The sequence below is a fragment of the Schistosoma haematobium genome, chromosome 7 (assembly GCF_000699445.3).
Source record: "Schistosoma haematobium chromosome 7, whole genome shotgun sequence".
In the NCBI taxonomy this organism is placed as follows: domain Eukaryota; kingdom Metazoa; phylum Platyhelminthes; class Trematoda; order Strigeidida; family Schistosomatidae; genus Schistosoma; species Schistosoma haematobium.
The window spans coordinates 9780334-9803025 of record NC_067202.1 but is presented as its reverse complement, the minus strand read 5'-3'; the positions used below and the strand labels follow the sequence as shown (position 1 = coordinate 9803025).

Sequence of the window (22692 nt, the reverse complement as noted above, 5' to 3'; positions counted from 1 at the left end):
TCTTTCTCAAAGAAACTAGAAGCCGTTCAGAGGCGACAATGCAATGAAATGTTTGCATCACTGACTCCATGAAAGAGACTTATTAATTGTAATATATCACAAACTTTTGACTATCACTTTTTTGCTGGTAGTGATAATTGCTCTCTCAAAGAAACTTGCATGTAAGACTAAGCCTCAAAGTTTCAAAAAAATGTTGAATATTTCAAAGGGAAAGTAGATCGTGTCGCTAATATTGTCTCATGGCTAGATGTAGATGCTTTGATTCCAGTAAAAGGAAATGTCGCGACTGAAAAAACCGATGTTGATCATGCAATATTTCGAGTTAAATACACGCCACAGTATTGAGCTCTTTTGTCTAGGTTGCGACATTTCTCCCGAAAATCGACGTAAAATTACTTCGGTCCCAAAGGGCGTACTGGATCATAGTCAAGTTGTCTTATGGTGCAATTTATATATTTCCCCCAATTGACAGTTTTTGTCAGGTGTCAGGTTCTATGTCATACAATCTACATTTCAGCCGTCAATATTGCTCCCATATTTCCGGATAAATGGGTCTCTAACTTTGATGTATTAATCACGATTACTTTTGACGGAGATCTGAAGTCTTAATCTAGCCTATTCAGCGACTTTATTGACGTAGGGCTAGTCACTGGGTCTAAGCCAAATCATCAATTATTCAGGTCACTGGAGATCGAAGAGTTTATCGATCCTCATTCAGGTCAAGGGCTACAGTTTATGCGTTCTTGGAGTCCAACGTGACCCTGTTGACCCCTCACTATCAACCGGAAATGTTCACTTTCCCACCGCCAAAATGTTATATTTAAACGCTTTCAACCATATGAACTGCATCTTTGATTTGCTGGCAGACAGCCACAACAGCAAATCTGACAAGTATAGCCATACAAATATTGAAACTCTGCGGTAGGCCTGTCTCTATCGACTGGTCTCTCTCTGGCAAACATAGATTTTGCGGACTGGTTAATGGATCCACTCGAAGTCGCTTTCCAGGACAGTCAAAGGTAGCGTTGTAGTTTCATGTGCCTTTCAGGTTATTTTCTCGTGGAGATTATATTTACTCATCTTTGTTATATTCCTCTCTCGCAACTTTCCTCTTGCAAGATTCCTCCTCAGATTATCAGATTATACTTTATGGTTTATCGAGTAGAGTGCACATAAATAGAAATGTCACCAGCACTCACACCGCAACTTCAAATACGACTGGTAGAGGTAAGAGTTTAAATCCAAAGGTTACTAGTAAGTGGAAAAATCCCCGGTTCTAGCAACAGGACTATAAAAAATCTTAAAAAGGCACCAAGTACGGGGTCTCAGAGTAACATGTACAACATAGATTGCTCAACTGAAACGCCACAACTGCACTTTCAGTTAAGTAATCAGCATCACACCCCTGCCTGACATCCTACTAATAATAAGACTAGTAGGTAAAAATTTCATAGGAGAAAGAGGTGTCCCAAACTGCCCGTGTTACGAATTAATACTAGGATGAAGCCGCACAAAAACGAATGATCGTCGCTCGTTAAAACCAGAGACTCAGAATTTGAATGTGATTTGTTTAGTAGCTGGGTTCATTGTCGCCGTGATACTGCAGTACCCAGGCAGTATCACGGTTTTATATTAAGCCACACCTCTTCATGGTTCTGGTACATTCGCTCATAGTTTAGAGAAAGTTCACCAACGGAATCAACAAAAGAGAAAATTGGTCTGTGGTGCCAGCTGAATTACAAGGATAAAGAACAGTGAAATATGAAGATATTCCAACAAGCCTCAGTTCAGTCAACAGGGTCGACCGGCGATGAATGTATTCGAATTAACTTATGTAGAATTATGGTCTAGTTCGTTATTAGTTCTGCATTGATAATAGAACTGATCCCTAAATTCTTTGTGGTGGTTTTTGTTGAGGCCCAGAACCTGCTGACACGTTGATGCTAGTGCTTCTTTGATACTTTTTCAGTTGTCCTCCATGGTAGTTTCTTCTTTCAGTAGACCCTATAAGGCTTTGAACCTGTTGTTGAGAGTTATCTTGAAGCCGTTGAGCCTGTCAGTATCTCAAAGAAGGGTTGCATTAAACTTTTGTAGTGCTGTTACTCCAGGCTTCTTCGGCTTTAGTTCTGTAGAATAATGGTCTACCTCGTTATTGGCACTGCTCTAAGAATAGACCTAATCCTAAAATTGTAGATTTGTCATGATGTAACTCCCTAATCTATAAGATCTTACGTGGAAGTCGCATCATTGTCTACACTGGCTCATCGTATCGTACGATCACCAATACATGATGGAGAACACAGTTAGGCTGAAGATAAAACAATAGATTTAATATGAATAAAAAGATAAGACAACACACAAGAATGACCACGCCTGCAAGGCTAAGCCATACCATCCGATAAACTAAATTTCGAATTCATTCTTCCTGCCTTCTCCATCGTTGGGTTTTCCTCCGTGTTAAAAATTGAATGTCTAGTTTTTCAGTTGTCTCGTGTTCAGCTTTGAGGATCGTGGTTACGATCGAGTGCCACTACAGTTTCATCTTGGCCACAATTAGGGTGTGATCTGGAGCTATTTCAGCTTGTCTTCCAGTTTTCACTACCATTGTCCTCTGAATTTTTCTGTTCATACAAAGGTGGTCTATCTGGTTCTTTGTGGTGTGGTCCGGTGAGATTCATGCAGCTATGTGTATGCGTTTTTGTGGCAATATTGTGCCATTCATAACCGATTTGTTGTTTCGTATGGGTTTACAAATCAACCCTTTTCTTCGTTTCATCCAATCCATGTCGTCCCATGATATCTTCATACCCGGTGTTCATCTTTCCGACTTTGGCGTTTAGATCTCCCATCGGGGTGGTGAGGTCATTTCTTGAGCACTTCGCTATGATTGATTGTAGTCGACCATAATACTGATCTTTGTTATCGTCGTTGCTGTGATTGGTAGGTGCATAACATTGGATAACATCCATCGTGATTCACTCCTTCTATGTTTTGAAGAACGCTTTCATGATTCTGATTCCGTAACACTCCCTTCCTACAGCTGCATTTTGCGCTTCTTTGAACAGCTATAGAGCAATTTCCTGAGTGTGTCACCAAGATCATCGGTGTCAGAAATGGGCTTTCTGTAAATGATTCCAACCAGACATTACGGGATGTCAGATAGTTTCACTAAGCGCCATACAGATTCATTTAGATTGATAGACTCTTGAGTGTACACTTGATGAGCTACCAAGCAAGATCGAAGGTACCGGGCTGCTCCGTCCCATTCCTCTTTTTGTCTTTGCGAAACAAAGACATTCTAGGTACTGCCAGCTCCTGCTCCGTAATTTGAGATGCCCATGTTTCATAGATTTCTATCATATAAGTATTATTGGTGGTACTTAGTTCACACAACCCATCCATCTGGTTGGGCGAAGTTGTAAAAACTCACAGAGTTTGCATTAAGGCGGTCAACGCTTTCAATTTGAAACTCGTGAGCTCCCTTTTTCTGTTTGTCTGAATGAGCCTTACGTAAATGAACAGAATGCCTGCCTGAAAAGGGTTTTCCGAGCAGGTTATTCATATCTATTTTACATTTTGTCCTGTTCTTGAAAGTTCACAGGTAAAAAAGTCAGTTCAAGTTTCCTTTGATGCTTAATCCTTTCATCATTTGAGTTGTCCTGTTACATATTGATTTCACTTGGAAAGAGACGCTTTGGGGGTACCAGTGGGTATTTGGGAGGAGGAGAAGGTTTAGGATTCCTTTTATTGACAGTTAATCGTACCGTTTGTCGGATCAACATACCCTTAGTCTTCAAGGATAGCCGCATGAGTTATAAAGCTTGAATACCGTAGACGGAATCATCATGGTTCGTATTATTTAGAACATCTTGAACAATGACAATTGTTCCGCGAAAGAACGTTTCGCGAGTGTTCCTGATGAAATTGAGCTCAGGATATGATAGATCAAACTGTGTTCACATTCCCTCCTGATTTCAGCAAGTTACTGGCCAACAGAACATCCTTCATGTCATTAGTAACAGTGGACGCTACACGAAGGAGCCTTGGATGATTTTTGAGTTTGGTAGCAATGTCTCGTGTAAGCCGTGTAACCGATAGTGGCTTGATTTCGGGAGTATTTCGTGAAGTCTGAGGAACGACTGGCACTATTTGACGAGTAGTATGTGGATAACTCCTTACTTCATACTCCTTTGCTTTGTGTTTTCTAGAGTCAATAACCATACCAATGGAGCGTTAATCAAATAAATATTTAGGCGCCATTGTGGGTCCAAATGTGCTTGTGTTTGAAGGCTTTCTTCATCGTCGTTCATATTTTCTCTCACTCTAACTGCTATATACAGCGAGGTTTGGAAGATCCATACGCTGAAACACCTAAATGTGAACCTATACGTATAAAGGCTTGCCAGGATCTACCATACAACATCACTATATTCCCAAATGATATGGGGCACGCTACTCAAGATGATGCCGCCCAGGAAATCGGTCAATATACACCATTAGTTCGAACTACTTGCAGTTCTTCCTTAAAATTGTTTTTGTGCTCATTATTTTTCCCTGTCTGCACTGGAATGAAAAAACCGTTACCTCCTTGTCGATCTTTGTGTGAACAAAACCGTAAGGACTGTGAACCACTTATGCGGGGTTTTCACTTTGAGGTGGTTCTCATTCGTATGTTATTTTTCCCTAGTGGCCAGAAATAATGAATTGCGATCGTTTCCCAGAAGATTCGTTGTGTATAGCTGAAAATAAGACAGAAAAACGGGTTTCTAAGGAACCTTCGTTCGTGTGCCCTGTTCATATGAGAGTAGGTTGTACAGGATTCCTTAATATGCACTAACGTTCTAGGTTCCTCCGAGTTTCGAATTCCGGATAAGAATGAGCAGGAATCAAATCATTCAAGACTGTGGAATTCCTTGCGGTGATTTCCTTTTTGGCGATTCGTCTTCCAGGAAATTTTCTCGCTTGTGGATCGGTCTCTGGAGTTTCTTGTGTGCAGCGTCCACGTCATTTACAGTTCTCACCTTCCTCATTGATATGCCTCGATTTCAGTACCCCGAGAGACCGATAATATTCTTGTCAGCTTGTTACCTGATGGTGGCTCTGACATACGTTGCAGGTTTTATTTTAAATGATGGTGTAAGTCAAAAATCCTATTGTTTAGTTTGTGCACTAAGACAGTATAATTTTTGTGATAGATGCTTCAGTGGCTAGAGGAATATATTTATTCAAATCATTATAACATCATTCCCATACTAATGATCTATTTGAATCATTAAGTTGTGGCATTACTCCATTAGTTAGTCCGTCACAACCTAGAACCTGGTCGAATACTAGTTACCTATGAATGTCCTCTATTCCTAATGTCCTTGGATATGGAGGATCCAACTGGGGATTTGAAAAACCCTGATCTCAAACCACTGATGCATATGGACTGCGGGATCCTGAAGGAACAAATGGCGTATGGACCAATCCCAGTCCTACTATATTACGTCGAAAAGCGTCTGAATCACGTCGCCTGACTAAATATAGTTGAAAAATATTTTTGGGGTGGTTTCGAAATAAAGTGAGTGCGATTTTCGGCACGCTCTTGAGACTACCCAATGAAGAACAACTAATCAGAATCTAGCTTTCGTATAGGAGCTCTAAAATGTGGGAAAGCGATAAAATTACAGTGAATTAGGGATTTTAACACCATTGGTGAATTTAGTAGCGCTAGATATCGATGAAACTCACAATAATATAATCCAGCTAGATCCCAACTCTTAACTTTACATCCTACGAATCCAACTTTTAATCTCAACATACTAACCTTAAAAGTTCATTTCACTGGAAAACTATTATTCAATCCTTTTGAAGTGCGAAACTGAGTTCAGGTTATGAGTTTCAGCAACAAGCTATCTACAGTCAGTCGGCAACAACGTAGAACTTCGTATGTACGTACATCAGTTCAAGTTACCATATCACTTTGGCACAGAGATACAATTGTCGGTCCAAATCCCATGGTGGTAGAGGTAGTAAAAGTATAAGCAATGATCGAAAAGATTAGGTTTTGAAGATGTTATTCAAGGAATATAATCCAGTGAAGTAGATTTGGAAAGAGAAAAAAGGGACATGAATTCCAAAGATTAGGATTTGGGAGGAAAGAAAGTGGATGTACCTGCGCCATTGCATACGATTTTGAGCCATGTCAATTAAGGTCTCTAACCATCGGTTGCCATCGTCTCGCGGATCCCAACCAGGTAGTCTACACCTACCCACATGGCTCAGTCCACTTGTCAGTGACTTCATGGATTTGTGCCATGTTTTGGTCTGGCCGCCTATAGCTTTTTTCCAACCTACTCCCACATCATAAAACATCGGTGGTTGGGTATACATAACACATGTCCTGGCCATCTCAACTGATGAAGCTTCACAACTTCAATTGATTTGTCATCCTTACCTGATTCCCGTCTCCTAACAACTTCATTACTTACCGGGTAGTCCCAGGATATGCGAACAATGCTTCGAAGATACCTATGATCGAGTGCTAGCAACCTACAAATATCCTCCACTTTTACCGGTCATGTTTCACTACTTCACTCCTTATCATTAGTTCAGATGCCGATGCAACCCAATCCTGAAGCAACATCTTGCGTTTCGTGAGGGAGAATCGCATCCCGAATATTCTTTCATTATTGCTTACGGTGGCCAGAAGATTCTGGATTTTATCGACGTCTTCACCAAATAGAACTATGTCATTGGCACATTCTAAGTCAACAAGTAAATCTGCCGGTAAAAGTTCAACGCCTGGAAATTGAGATGAGGTGTTATTTCTAAAAACACGTCAACGATTAAGTTAAACAACAATGGAGCGAGTGGACAGCCCTGACGAACACCACTTGAGGTAATCAATTATGATGACAGTTCGCCATAAGCTCTCACTCGGCCAGTTGTGTTCGAGTAGAGATCCTGTTTAAGGTTAATGTACTTCTTTGGTACTCCTTTCAGTGACGAACACTGCTATAGAACCTCACGATCAACAGAGTAAAATGCCGCCTTAAGGTCGAGAGATACTACTATTGTGGGACGTCTAAATGTGTGTCTATGTTCTAGGACCTGACGTAGTGTGAGTATCTGATCGTGCTTCGGTCTGGGCACCCGGGAAGTATCATAGCCCTCACACAAATCGAATGATTTATGTGGCGCATATCTATTTGGTGCCTCTTTGCATCAATGTTTATATGTTTAAATAAAGTAAAATAAATAATCTGATCTATACAGCCACGTCCAGTTCGTAAACCAGCTTGATTTTCCCTAGTCTGTTCTTCACGGTTTTAAGTTACTCGTCGAAGTATTGTCGAAGCTAGTATTTTAGGCGCTATATTAGTCAAACTGATTCCTCTGTGATTGTCACAAGAGGACTTATGTCCTCTATAGAATGGCACGATCAAAGATGGAGACCAGTCAGATGGGATGACGTCCAGTTCCTAGATTCTATTTCGCTGCTAATGCTGGACTGCCATCTAAAAATCTCAGGGGTAAACCTGTCAAGGCCTGCTGCTCTCCCTCGCTTCAGATTTCCTATAGTTTTTTCAACTTCGTAAAGACTTGGAGAAATCACATCAGCCTGCCATTCAGGTTGACTGTAGATCGTGGGAAACCGAAGTGTGACTGAAGGCCAGTTGAACTGATCTCTAAAGTGTTCTGCCCATCGATCCAATCTCCTGGATTGAGAATGAATAATATGTCCATCTTTTTCTAAGATAGTTTCACTAACAGTTGGGTTCCCAATACTGGCTTCCTTGACAAATCGGAACAGTTGTCTGCTGTTGCCTATTGCCGCTGCCTTTTCCATCTCCTGCTTTCGCTACCCACCACTGTTTGCGACCATTGCGTAGGCGCTTAAGCTGACTCCTCTCTTCGTTATGTTCAGAGCCAGATGGAATTAGTTTTCGAGCATCTATCAGTGCGGTAAATGCTGCTGAGACTCAGTGTTTCCCCCTAACCTTATGGTTTATTGTACTAGCAGATATCACTGCTGTTTCCACAGCTTTTCGGATGTCATTCCACGCTGTCTCGGGATGGGCATCACTTACATAGCTGCCTAACTGTTTTCCTAGTTGTTCCTGAAATATACTCTTAGCTTGACTATCATTAAGTAGGACCCCAAGATGCCTCCTTGCAGCGTCTTCCCTACGTCCAGTAGGACTCAGACAAATACGCGCTCACACTAGAGCATGATCTAAATCTAAGCATGTGCTCCAGAATGAGTGACTGTCTTCTATCGAGCCCCTCCATCGGTGGTTGATAGCGATGTAATCTATTTGGGTCCAACATTGGGACGAATTAGGGGGTCGCCATGTTAAAAGATGTTTTTCCTTATGCTTAAAGTTAGTGTTTACAAGAAAGAGGCGGTTATCTGAGCATAGGTGCACTAGACGGTCGCCATTATCTGTTCTTTGAGCCACGATGCTATAAGATCCACCCAGGTGTCTCCCTATCGCTTAGTTTACCTACTTGAGCATTAAAGTCACCGGCCATTATTACTACATCCGAGCGCCTAGCCTTTCGGAGAAGGTCGGAGAGCTTTCTGTAAAACTCATCTTTTACATCCTCTGCGCTGCAGTCAGTGGGAGAATAGGCAGAGGCAACGACGAGTGTCCCTATCTTTCCGGATTCTTACTGTTCCGTCTAGTCGGACAGTGCACAATTGACTCTCTACTTGGATCCACTCTAAGAGAGCTAGTTCCGCCCTAAGACTCGATTCTGTACCTACACCGGCGAGGTCACGGGAAGCAGCATTCGGGCTTCCAGATACACGAAGCGTGAATCGATATGGTGAGGTCAAATGAATGACACCACTCGGATCCTGTATGCGCGTTTCAGAGACGCAGTACACATCGATGACGCGATATTCTAAAGTCCTAGCTAAGGAAGTTTGCTGTCCTATTTGGCAGTGTTCGGACGGTAAAAGCTTCTACGTGTAGTTTAGAGCGTAGTTTCAGGAGACCAGGACTAACGTTCCGTGTACTCGAATCGTTCGCACTAGCGGTGCGAGGTGATAGAGGGACGTGATAAGGGTTGGTCGTGGAGATATGAGTTATTAAAAGGTGTAGGAAGGATTTAAATGTGACCAATTTGTTCTCGTGCGATGTTACAGTATGAGGGGTGATATCACTTTCCGGCTGCCCACACCGTGAAAGGGTATTTCTTGAGGAACCTGAAAAGGAAGTTGGATTAGTGCTGGTCTTAACGACTTGGAAGCGTGACCGCAGAGCGCAAGGGACAACTGCTTGAGGCCGGTCACGCACGGCCTTTTTGTGGGAGGTTTTTAACGTGTTAGCTCCGTTCTTCAAAAGGCCTTATCGCTGGAGACGGAAATCCGTGAGGTAAGGTGAGGTGTGACATTTTTAGGGTCGACATTTTCTAACCCCGCCCTTCCTTGTGAGAAGGCAGCATTGCTGCAGATACTGGTTACCCGAGGTAAACACCTTACTACTGTCCCGCCCCTCCACAGGCAGGAGCACGACTTCGCTCTCAGACCTTGAGTTGCTGCTTTTAGTCTTACCGTTCTCCAATCGGCCTTCCTGGCATGGTAAGACCTACAGGAACATATGTTCCAGCCAATATAGCTCGTTTGGGTCATCACAATAGGCAAGCCTGATCACGTCAAGGTAACAGCTACGGTCGTGCCACAATTTTACTACAATTCAATATTGTCGTTAAGCGTCTATTATCAGTATAACAACTAACACCTGAAGTATAACAAGGAAAGTAATGTAACAGCCACTTTGTATACTTTTATATACTAGAAGCTATGAATCATATTTGTTATTTTTGTTTGAGGGCTAGTGAAACTCGGAGCTGTCCAGACAGACGTATATACAGTAAAATCGTAGTTAATCGGTTAGACCTATCGAAGTCTGGCTGCTAGGTGACAAGTTTGGATCCCAGCTTCTAACTTTGGGTAACCGATTCGCAACACCACTAGCTTCCAAATGAATGTGGCTAAAAACCGAATGCATAAACATGTACTCGCCAAGCGAATTACATAGGTTAATAATAGGGGAGAGATTACAAACCAAAAACTCAATGGTTGACAATTAACTATTTATGCCACTGTACTACATATACGTAATGACAACGGAAAGTTACCATTGATATATATATATTAGGAATTCTGTATTTTACTGAGGTAATGTTATATTGTCAGATTATGTTTTTGTTAAAAGACATACATTTCAAATTTTTTGATGGATGGTTCTCACTGTTTAACATGCAAATAATTCAGGATTGTTGAGATGTGACCTTCAGTAATCATCCAAGTGGATTAAAACTATTTGTATAACGAACTCTCTGTTATCAACTTTTAAAAAACTCGTCGTAAGTATAATCTACCACTGTGTAAAGATTTTGTGCTTAAACTATGTCTGTAATTATTTTACTCTGCTAGGTCGCTTGCTCTGGGCCTTTTCCAGCACCACAATCTCTCAGTGGTCAAATTGAAATGCCGCGACTCGTTACTCAGGGAACAAAGTTTGAAGGATGCATCATTTTATTCATGTTGCTTTACTTCTTTTCTATGGCTAGTTCTATTTGGTGGGTGGTTTTAACAATCACTTGGTATCTAGCTGCTAAATGTCATTGGGCACATGAAGCTATATCACGTAATGCACAGTATTTACACTTTGCTGCATGGGCTATTCCAGCTGCTAAAACAATTGGAATATTAGCTTTGGGAAAGGTTGACGGCGATCCACTGTCTGGTGTATGCTTTACCGGATTAACAGATCCAGTTATACTGAGAGCATTTTTAATTGCCCCATTATGTTTGTATCTTCTGATTGGAACTTGTTTCCTGTTTGCTGGTTTTGTATCATTATTTAGAATTCGTACAATCATTAAAACTGGAGGTTCAAAAACTGATGACTTAGAGAAATTAATTATGCGAATTGGTGTATTTAGTTTACTGTACATTGTACCAGCACTAGTAGTAATCGCCTGTTATTTACATGAATCTAGAATGTCTGAAAAATGGATGCTTACATGGTATACAACTGAAGTATGTCGTAAAGTGGATCCTAATCAACTAGCCGATTCTATATGTCCTGGACATTTCAAACGACTGGTTGAAGCCGGTAGTTCATCCCGATCAGACAATTCCGATATTTCTGTTAGTCAAAATATATTTGCCAAAATATCTGCATTAGAAAAACCCGAATTCGAGTTATTTATGATTAAATATCTTATGACATTGATTGTTGGTATAACAAGTGGTGTTTGGATATGGAGTGGAAAAACACTTGTATCATGGAAACGTTTCTTCGCACGAGTTTTCCGTCGTCGTAGTTGTTGTGATAACAAAAATATCGATCTAACTGCTTCAAGTACGCGTTCCGGTCTTGTCGTAGCTAGACGAGGTGTTCAGTCGAATGCTCTACCAACTGGTGTAACATCAAATCCTGGTTCTGTTCCCTTATTAACACGTACAATACAATCATCTCACCCAGTACAACCGTATATTTTCAGTCAGGATACAACAACAACTACTAGTGGATGGGCATCAAGAGGTGCACCATCTGGAGTAACTGCACCACCAGATATTTCGTCAACTCCCGTGAGTTATGCTGCCCAACCTAACTGGTTAGCTGCTAGTCCAAATTCAGTTCAGATTAATGCTGGCCTACAAACTGGTATGATAAATACAAATGCACAGAGTGTTGTGCCTACTAATTCTGGTCTAGGCTTACTGTAGTTATGATGTGTGGTTAATATTTATGATCAGTGTACCTCTTTTCCAAGAGAATATATATCTTCCATCACAAGTCCTACCAATATTTACAATTGTTATTATTATCTTGCCTGTAAATTTACTTGGTATCATATGACTCACTAATTTACCCTTATGAATATTACACTCGTAAGGAATTTTAATCATTTGTTCCATTTAATTCTTCCATCTATACCTCGCTTTACAACATGTGAAGTTAGTCATCTATCATGATGTCTAGTTTCTTTATAACAAGTAGTAGCCTTGTATGGCTTATTATCTTTCTCTGTGCTTTTCTATATGGTAACTAGTATGATAAAGCAAACTAATCATCCGATTTCATTTGTTTTCTGTGTATTGTGATTAATGTAAATTGTAGGATATGCATTTACATGTTTTGTTTTTCTTTATACCTGTTTTCTTTACTTTCAGTATATATATATATATATATAATTTATTTATTTATTTATTTATTACAAGAACGCGTTTGCATCTGCCCTCTTCATTTTATGTACAAATATACACTTTGTGAAAGACGGTAAAATAAAATACCATTACAGTATGAAGCTACGGTAGATATCTGGTTTTCTCACCCTTATTTTGTATTTGCAAAATTGCATACATACTGGAATTTCTTTAAATTGTTGTTTTATAATTACTTTTAATCCAACCTATATGTATAGGTTGATGTATGTGTTATTTGAAAGTTTTTGTTTAATTAACCTAAAGCAATTATCGAGTGGAATTTCCAGAAATTTGAATAATGGAGTCAACCACAGCTCACTTTTTAATGATCTCTACTTTTGCTTGATAATATTATATTTTGTTGTAGAATGTAGTTTTTTATAAATGCCATCTTCCGGTTTTTCAATAATCCTTTGTTTACTTGGCTTTTATTTTTTTCATCTTCCTCACTTGTTTTATTTTCTTGTTTGCGTCTGATCACCACTTCTTGTTTATTGTTTGATGCTTCCATCAAACAAAAAAGTGTTTACACTTCACCCCATTGTTCTTTTCGCAAATGCTTTCAACACATAACCCGACTAGCCGTTAAATAAACAATTTTTAACGCTCTTTTTTAAATGCTTAGTTTTTTTTGTCAATTTTGTTGTAGAAATATTGTTCTTAGTTGCGTATTTTCTAAGGTAGATTAACCTCGTGTCGCTTATAACCTAAGACGAATATGTTAACAGACTGAGCATTCAATTAAATATTTCCGGCATCCGATTACATTTAATATGGTGGGATAATATGACATGTAAGTTTTCTATTTAAATTCTCACTGTTTACTGTTATAATTGACTGATAAATTTTGACTACTTTTTTGTATGGCCAATTGATCTTGTGAAGTATATATACCCATTCTAATTGAGTTTCTTATTATCAAGCTGTTCAATTTGTTTATACATTCAAGACTGAAAATTTTCAAGTAAAACTAAACGTTTCCTTCAAAAACATTAATTACCGTTACACAGCGTGTTCACTCATCAAATAAAACGGATAAATATTGCGCAGCAATTTAACGTTTGGAAAATTAGTAAGTTTCCTAGCCACTTTCATCTGCTACTGAAATGTAACAACCATTCTATTGTTGTTATGACTAAGTGTCATGATCAACTATTATGGTATTTGAAGAACACATGATACAGTGACGTATTCACTCTTAAGTCGTTTACTGATTTCATTGTTCATTATGTGAAATCTGTTCCTGAAATTTTCACCTAGGAAAAAACAGCTAAACACATAATCTGTTAATAAATCGTTTCGTCATGAATTGGTAGCTTTGCAGAGTGAACATACGAATCCTGTTAGTGCCGTTTTCGTGGCCAAAATAGTCGCGGTTTCGGTTGGTTGACAAGCGGTGCCCACTCTTTAATCTTCAGCGAAACATTTTCAAATTATCCGGGATTTCCCTATCTTGTCCTGATATCAACTAGCAAGATCGTTTAGTAATGTACTGAGGATTCTTGTCAATGCTATCTATCAACTGAAGTTATAGCGAACAGTCGGTCACGGTTCACGTCACATTCATTTCAATCACCTAATCTGACAAACGCCCGCCAGGTTTGCATCCAAATACCCAAATGAAAAATCCCGTCGATACGTATGAGAAAGCATAATCGAAATCAAGAGAAGCGGGAAAGTTTTACATGGTTTTATTTAACTACATCAGTCCTAACGATGTATTACCTAATCAATACTTACTGACAAAGGTCCTTACTAGTTAATATTTAAGGTTCATCCCTAGCAACACGCTTGCCAAGAGTTTTGGTCAAGTGGCTTTACCGATACATTCATTTGAAATTGGCTTTCCCATGGTCGTTCCGAATAACAGTTACAACGATCGGTTGGGAGCGTGTTCAAACAAAGTATGGCTAAATGATCCACAAAGTAGCTGTAAGTAAGGAAAAGGTGACAATAATGTAATCAATTACGGAAACGAGTAGTCGCTGAACGCCTCATCTCGCTGTCACCTAGAAACTTCATCGACTGGATTCGAGGAAATTGAGGTATATCGACAGGATTGAAGTACTTCCTCTGGATAAGAATAGATGGGAAAAAAGAAAGATTGTTTTCTATTCATTACTTATACATTTATATATTCATGCATACACTTATTAGTTATGTAAAAGACTAATCTCCGAAAAATATTCTTTTGTGCGTTTTTGCTTGTACAAATGTCTTAATGTCACTTTTATTAATCATGCTACTGGTGTTTTTATGTGATTTGAATGCCTTTTTCCTTTGATAGATAATGAGTCAGTAAATGGGTATCTGTAATTTCTTGTAAAGCGTAGTTAAAATAATTACCCTTGCTACACACACTAAATGCTGTGATCCCAATTGAATACTAGTCTTCAGTACTAATTAGGTGGTCTTGTTAGCCATTAAAAATCAATCAGAACAACCATTACAGGTTTTTTGAGGTTTTCATAAATGGTCTACAGAAAACGTTTTGGAACTAGGGGAAGCTACTCGCTCCTGAACTTCAGACATTTATTTTTAAGCCTTTCAGTCAAATACATTTACATTTCTGAATGGTGTAGACAATGCTTATTTCCTATGTTTTAAGTGATTATCTAAAATAACATGAAGCATGATACATTGGCGAATCAATTGGAATCTATGGATTTTGGAACAGTGCAGTAGTTCGTGTAAAAATTGCAACCTAACTAATTTAAAGCGTCACATTTCTAGACTTAACAGGTTAAACTTTGACCATGCATTTTAGATCATTACTGGAAGTCTCTGATATGTGCTTTTTGTACATCAGAACGACGTAGATTTCACTTACATCCTAAAACGAACCATAAGTGTATTTGTTAGTTCCTTGTTAAGGATGATAATTATTTTTCTGCTCAGTTTGTCATGTGCATAATGTTGATACAGTTCTAGCTTTATATCATGGAAATTGATGAACAGTACACAGACATCATTGTGACTGAGTTTTTTTAAAAGAAAAGCTGTATTGTAGTGAAAGTAAATGTGATTGGTCATTGAGTATTGACAAACAACCACCCAACTTACTGACTATTAAATATGTGATTTTCTTTCCGCTTACTAATTTCTGCGAACTCTGAGTGACTGCTTGTAATTATGTGGGATGAAGTTCTATCTAGCGTTTCACCGGTTCTCTATTCTTGGTCGTAAATCATGTATTTAATACAGCGTGCCTTAGTCTCTGTACTGTGTACCGTCCGAATATCCAATCTAGTGTTATTATAAAGTCGATCATCCAAACCAGTTTTATTATGATATTGTATAAGCATAGTAGATGTTGTGACTTTATGTCCGGCTAGTTATCACGTGATTTGTCCACCAATCAAAATACGACTTATATAATCTTAGCACTGCGTCAAATCAATGACGTCCAACCGGTATGAGCAACCTAGCGCCCTTATTCGCCGTATGTTCGCCTAGCTCGTCCATTTGAGTCCAGAACACTAATACCATCTACCATATATTTCAAACATACTGGGTTTATATACCAACCAAACAGACCGCAACGCACCATAAAGTAGGAAATAACATTTTTACACACTAAAGCCAAAAAGTGGCTGTGAGCGTGTCAGGCAGTAGTCAATAAACTGAACATAGCTTAAAAACAGTGAATCATACAATAATAATGTATAGATCAAAATAAAGCTTATAACAAGGGGAATATAGATATACATGATCTAGTCACTGAATATTTATACCATAAGAATATATAAATAATATTAGTCCATTAATTGGTCCCAGACGTTACTCCTAATGTGATCTTCACTAGTATATAACAGTATACAGCAGAGAATGAGAGAGAAAAGTATTTCAAATCATCTGTTATTTCAGGAACCTTCAACAGGAAATTGTAAATGTTTATGGCACACTTCCTGCTCTCGTGAAAAATGGTGTAACTTGTTTGGAGTGTCATCTTGGTTTATCATATCAAGGAATTCGTTTGACTATGTTAATCACTTCATTTACAAACAGTCAGATTAACCCTTGTGAGTTGATGGCTGGCACCATTTCAGCACAAATGCGAAATAGTCTTTATTTTGCATCACTTGGTGCTCCCACTAAGTGGGTACTTAAAGTGAGGATGTTTGATGGTGAACTATTTCTCCTGTGGTTCTCCATTTCTGTCGGTATTAGTCTATATTTACAGATATCATAGTTACTTTTACATGATGAAAATACCAAGCACACTATGTTAAACCTAGGCGTAATCTAGACTAGTATTTCGCAAACCTATTTTTTATTAAGGTGATTTATACATATATCCAAACCTAAACTTTTCGACCCAAACTGTTGATCACGTGTGAATCTCTAATCTCTAGTATGGCAAGATAAAAAGAAAAAGAAGTTAAACGGGACAGTTATCACATACATTTATGTTCTTAGAACTAACAGTAAATCCATCGTGTTAGCACTAATCATACTGTCGTTAGCCAAATAAATGTTAATGAAGTAGGATCGTGCTTAACAAATCTGAATTTAAACTACTGAGGATCTGACGTATTTTGTTTTAGGGATTTGAAATTATTTCGTTTATTTTTCGCATTTTATAATTCTGTCAGTTACTTTGTAATTTGGAAGTTGCTAAAAATATTTCGTTAAACTTTTTAGGTTCATTTAATATTTTGCATTATTGGCAATCATCCATACCAAACTGATGAAATGCTCAGATATTTGGTTGCTTGACAAGTCATACTACTACACACCGGTTACACTTTATTCGTTAACATTATTCACAGCACTGACTTTTTAACTTAATTTTCCATTTGATTTCACGTCAAAAGTCATACAAAAGCAAGTAAGCAGCATAAGATTTCTTAACATTTTCATGTAATACACTTTTATAAAAAATGTTCGTCCACATACGTATACGTATCTATCAGATTCACAAATGCAACCATGCACCTATTCCTTAGGGAATTACTTACATTTACTGACCTCAATTCATGAACTATTTAATGGAAACATTTACAAACTATATATCAGATAATTTTAACAAAATTATTTTTAGCTTTTGTTTGCCGTCAGTTATCAGCAACTTAGAACCTGACATGTATATGCACAAGTTCAAGATACCGAACTATGTTAGCAAAGATAGATGATATCACCAAGTCAAGTAACAGAGTAGTCGAAGTAGTAAGGAAGATTCGGGATAAACAATCAGATTTGAGAAAGAGTGGGTTCGTGGAATAAAAAGTATGATATGATAATTAAAATAACCCATAGTGTCATTGAATAAGAAAAAGAGAATTCAGCGAAGAAAATTTTCTTTCTTTTCGACGAAATCATTTACTTAAGCTGTACATTCGTATATATAGTTATATGGAAAATGTATGTCTATAGAAGGATAGAATGGATTATATCACAAAAATGGATTCGACAATAAATAACAAATGAGGTTAACGTACTGATCAAGGGGTAAGGAACAACAAAATTTAAGGGTCATATAATAGTCCAATTGACAGATATGAAGAAAAACAACAAAGGTCATAATAATAGACTGAATAATAGTCAAGAAAACTTGCAAAAGGTAATATTAATAAATGATTAGAGTTTAAAGTGCAAAATAGAAATAATAAAAGTGCATTGAAAAAAACACCTAGAAACATACCCATTAAGGGATTAGGGCGATTGAGGGTTAACTAGTGGATTGCAAATATGGAACAATAAGACATGTTGATATGTGGGCGAGAATGATAATTATTAATTGTTTGCTTAGTCAGACTTGCAGATAGTCGAACAGGCGTTAGTTGAGTTATATATTCTCCTATCCCTATTATTATTGATTGTTATTGGATTGTGTCGACTTGCTGTCGGTTTTTGGTGTGGAAGTATATTTACGTTCTAGTCAGGCTAATCACGTGTTCTCGATTTGAGTTGTGTTGACGTCCTGTCGAATAAACACTAGGAGGGAATCTAGTGTAGATATTTGTCTAAGGTATATTAACGTCCCATTCGTGTAGACTTGGAAAACCGAGCGTTATAACACATTAAATAACAATGAAAGCTTCTACATAATGGAATGTAAAAAACCTACAGGTATTTATGGAAGTCTAACTCTAATACTCTTCGATATGACACCAAAATAGTTCAGTTCAACGGTAAATAACTTCATAGGTCGACACAATTCCTTGGTTATTCTTCCAACGCATTCTTACATCAGCACACATCTCAAGTCAAGATAGGCGGTTCTTGAGCATACATCCTAACTTTAATTGACGAATTACAATCTTACCAACCGATTTGTTATTTTACTCTAGTACCCCCGTCTAATCTGAGCACTGGCCACTGGAAGGTCCCAATATGCCTAAGCAATACTGTGAGGATATCTTTGATCAAATACTAGTAATCTACAGATATTCTCTGTTCTTAAAGTTCACGTTTCAGGACGGAATAATCGGTTGCACAGTGTAGTTGTCTTTATTTAGTTGACAGCGGCTTCGACGTTATACACAATGGGATCATAAACCTGCATCAAATGTAGTTGCTGGTTCTTGCTTTACCTATATTAAGCCATCGTCTCTCTCGACGTACTATGCCTACTGTAATATTATTCGATTCGGACATGTCCGAAGACGAAAACACTGTAAAATCTGCGACTATTACTGTGAGCTATGTACATAAATATATATGGACTTTTTATGGAGTTATCACAATGGTGCAAAAAGAGTTTGATTCATGTCGATAGCTTAGAAGTATTCTATCTTGGTCCATTCATCTGATCTCAAGTTGATCGTATAATAACGGAATAAGTCAAATATGAATACGGTTTTTGCATACATGTATTTTATAAACTTCGCCGCATATAGACAAGAGAAACAGAGCGAATGGGAAAACGCTGGCGTACTAAGTAGATTTGATAACGCGTGACTCATTATTTATACTCAGGCAATGAAATAAGCTGAAAGCATGAATAAGTAAGTAAATGATACACGTTCATATAAAAACAGTCTAGGTTATAAAGGAGTGACTGATGAAGTCAAAATTTGTAGATAATCACCAAACTAATTATTCAAAAAATCATACAGTTGTTACATTGCATAATGGATAAAAGGAAGAACTAACAAAATATTTTAATGAAAGGTCAGTATTGTAGTAGTTATTGTAAGAATCAAGAGATAGATGTTGAGAATACGTAAAAATACAGAAGTGGAAGTAATTAATAGTAAGAAGTTTAAATATTTTTGAAGGAAAGGGTTTCATCAAGGTCCAGCCACAAACCTACTTCTATACCTATGGATAAGGTATCAAGAGCGGTTGTACAAACTTATTTTATGTGCAATGGTTAGGTTTTTGAATGTGGATTCCGATAACAGAAGAACTCGTAAACCATGTAGTAAATTTGATGGAATATGATGGGTAACCTTAAAAGCTTTATTCAAGTCAATTTGATGTCCTGAATCCGTCAAGTGAGCGAGAATAGAACTCCTAATTACTCTTACCTGTCCTTTGTTCAGCCAAGTCGGATAGTGTTCTGCTATGCGAACATAGACTTGACGAATTGTACGCTCTATATAACATGGATGTGGAGAATCCATGTAGTGTATGTTTGTTAACTGCTCAATCTTCTCAACCTTCTTTTGACAAGCCTTCCTCTTATGACCGGTGTTACGTACTACGTATACCTGTCAATATAAGTAGCATGCACCACGCTCGTCTTCTCATTTTCATAAGCTGTTCTCGCAATTCATCTGATCGTCGTACCGCTGTTTGTAACTCACCATCATGATGCACTTGAAACCATCTCTGTAGTTGACTGGCATTTACGCGCTTGTGTTTGTATCTTTTCCGGATAGTGTAAACCGCGCCACGCTTCTCCGTGATAATGTACGGTCCTTCACATTTCGGAGTCGGCTCTCTGACCCTGATCCCCCTGCTACGATTTGGTTCCGTTCTCTACACTTTACCAGGTCCCCCACTGCAAGGGGTTTCCACTTCTTTTTCCGCTGTATTCATCTTGTAAAACCATTATTTTTATAATTTCACTTCTATATGGTTTCTTTTATAAAAGTAAACTGTTTTTGTATACTGGTTGTTTGCTGTGGTTATTCCACATAGAGTTTGTGCTTGTGTAATTGTGTTGTAGCATATTGAGTCACGTTGTCAGAAGAAAAACAATAATGTCTATTTGTCGCAACATATTTCTGATTTGAATGTTGTGTGATTGAGTAAATTTTAGTCGTTTTCGTAAATTGCTCTTGCGGAGATTTTATTCTACCAGTATTATTGTGGATCGTTGAAATGTTATTACATATTTGTTTAGTAGGTGCACATAGTGATAGCATAAAATTCGTACCCGTATTATCATTAGCATTCGACTCATGTTATTACCATTGATCATAATAGAGTAGTACAGTTGTAGATCACTGGTTAAGGCGTCCGATTTCCAGCTATAGGTTCAAACTCAGCTCCACTTTCGCTTTGAACAACCTAGTGGTATCAATTGCCCTTATACCAGTAATGTGTCTAGAAGCCAACTACGCCAATTCATCTTAAATCGAATTCGAATTAAATAAGATAAATATAATAGAGTAACAATTTGTTGGGGCTAATCCTTCAATTAATCTTACTTATTTTTTCTGAAAGTCACTCAATAATGTCAGATGCAATATACTTCTGAATAATAATATTATTAAAACTAGTACAGTAGTTTTCAAAATTTGTTCAGAACACTGTTGAGAGTTGTAAAACCAGTGTTAAGTGATTCCCTATGATTGTGCACTTGTTGTGCTATAGGTTCATACTATGGGTGCTCTCGAATCGTAAACCAACAGTTTTTATGGATTTAAATCTCAAATACTGACTTATGCACTGGGATATGGTTCATCTGAATGACATGACAAAGTTGTGTCGATATGATTTAAACTAAAATGAGAAGGTAACTTGATCTTTCAGTTTTAAGAATAATATCATCACCTATTATCTTGAGATAAACGTTGCTAAACAGCGGTTTTATTTGAGTTATATTTGTATTGTATTCTTATTACACTTATATTTATGCTGATTAATATCGTGATTTTCACATTGAATATATATATTACTGATGTCTTTCTTTTTAGAACTAACTGTCAATTAATGAACATAACCTTATTCGGTCAAATCATCATGCTGGAAATACGTTTCTTAAAGCCTCTGTTTACGATGAATAAAAGGTTATCAAACAAAATTTCTGCCTAATTTAACTAATGCGTGCCGTCTAATTTTTGCATTATATATATATATATATATATATATATATATATATATATATGTACTGATAGTTTTATTAATGTATTTCCACACTACTTATTGATCTGTAATTCTCATCTGTATATAGAAAAAGCGGTTATTACTAGTTTCATGAAATAAAGGAAACATGTTGTGTTTATGTTGTTGGCTGATAGATTCCACATCCGAAACCATATAAACTTTTAAGGGTCCAGCTAACTTACAGAAGTGTTTTTGTTTTTCAGTAGTTGTTGGTTTCTTAAAATTGCCTAATAAGGAAAAAAATGTAAAGTTTCAAGTAACATTTATCACAATGTTGTGTGGGTAATTTTTTCTGGAATTACATGTGACCTAGCACAATATTATGGACTACTTTAGAATAACTGGGAACATAGAAATAATCCCAGCTGTATCATAAAAGTAAGAATACAATGTAAACCTGAACAGTTGAAGTGTAGATTGAAATGATGTAAGAAAAGGTATTTTCCGTTAAAATAATTACTATATCTGCAGCCATATTTTTCACTGATATCGAGTAATCATCAACCCAATGGACCCTATTTAAATTGAGTAGGATCAAACGTTTAGTCAGATCGATATGAATGTACTGGATTTCGTCAAATTCTCGTCAGCTGTTTATGACCTGGAACGTTTCAAACTTTGAATTATAGTGTTTTGTTAATACGCGCAAACGAATTTATTTGGATGTTATTGTAAACATGGATTAGTATAGTTTACTGATATGCATATCAAGGTATGAAACCAAATAAAATATTTCAGATGTACATATTTGTTGTATTCAGGTGGAGACATTCTAAAATTGATTGCAGTAAATACCCAAAGGGTTAAAGGTAAAATGGCTGCGTAGGGAAAAAAATACTGGTGATAAATAAGAATGAAATATAGTTTTTCAAACGCAGTTAATCAAGTCTAGGTCGGTACACGATCGATCCTTATGGAGACCGCCCGTCACAAAAGTTCCTTCCCAAGTTCATCAACAGTAATCTAAAACCGAACTGTCAAGTTGGAAAAAATCCCACAGTTCCAAAAAAGTTTTTTCACTGATGTCATTTTTATTTAAATATGTTGGTACAAGGAGGCACCAAATATATATGGTCCATAATAATCGTTTGGTTTGTGTGAGAGCTCAGATACTACCCGGGTGCTCAAACGGAATCAGAGAGTTTTTAGAAGGCCACTTTTTTAACTCTTAACCTAGAGGTCTAGTCCACAATGCA

At 37.6% G+C, this 22692-nt stretch overlaps 1 protein-coding gene across 1 annotated transcript; it reads left to right on the top strand.

Moving 5' to 3' along the window:
- Positions 1-4228: 4228 nt before the first annotated feature.
- Positions 4229-21442, top strand: FZD1 (Frizzled-1). The gene is made up of 6 exons (XM_051217945.1): positions 4229-4655; positions 4688-4804; positions 4846-5136; positions 10433-13007; positions 16859-17045; positions 21307-21442. The coding sequence occupies exons 1-4, from the start codon at positions 4272-4274 to the stop codon at positions 11732-11734; spliced, it is 2094 nt and encodes a 697-aa protein (XP_051064379.1). The 5' UTR covers positions 4229-4271; the 3' UTR covers positions 11735-13007; positions 16859-17045; positions 21307-21442.
- Positions 21443-22692: the final 1250 nt, after the last annotated feature.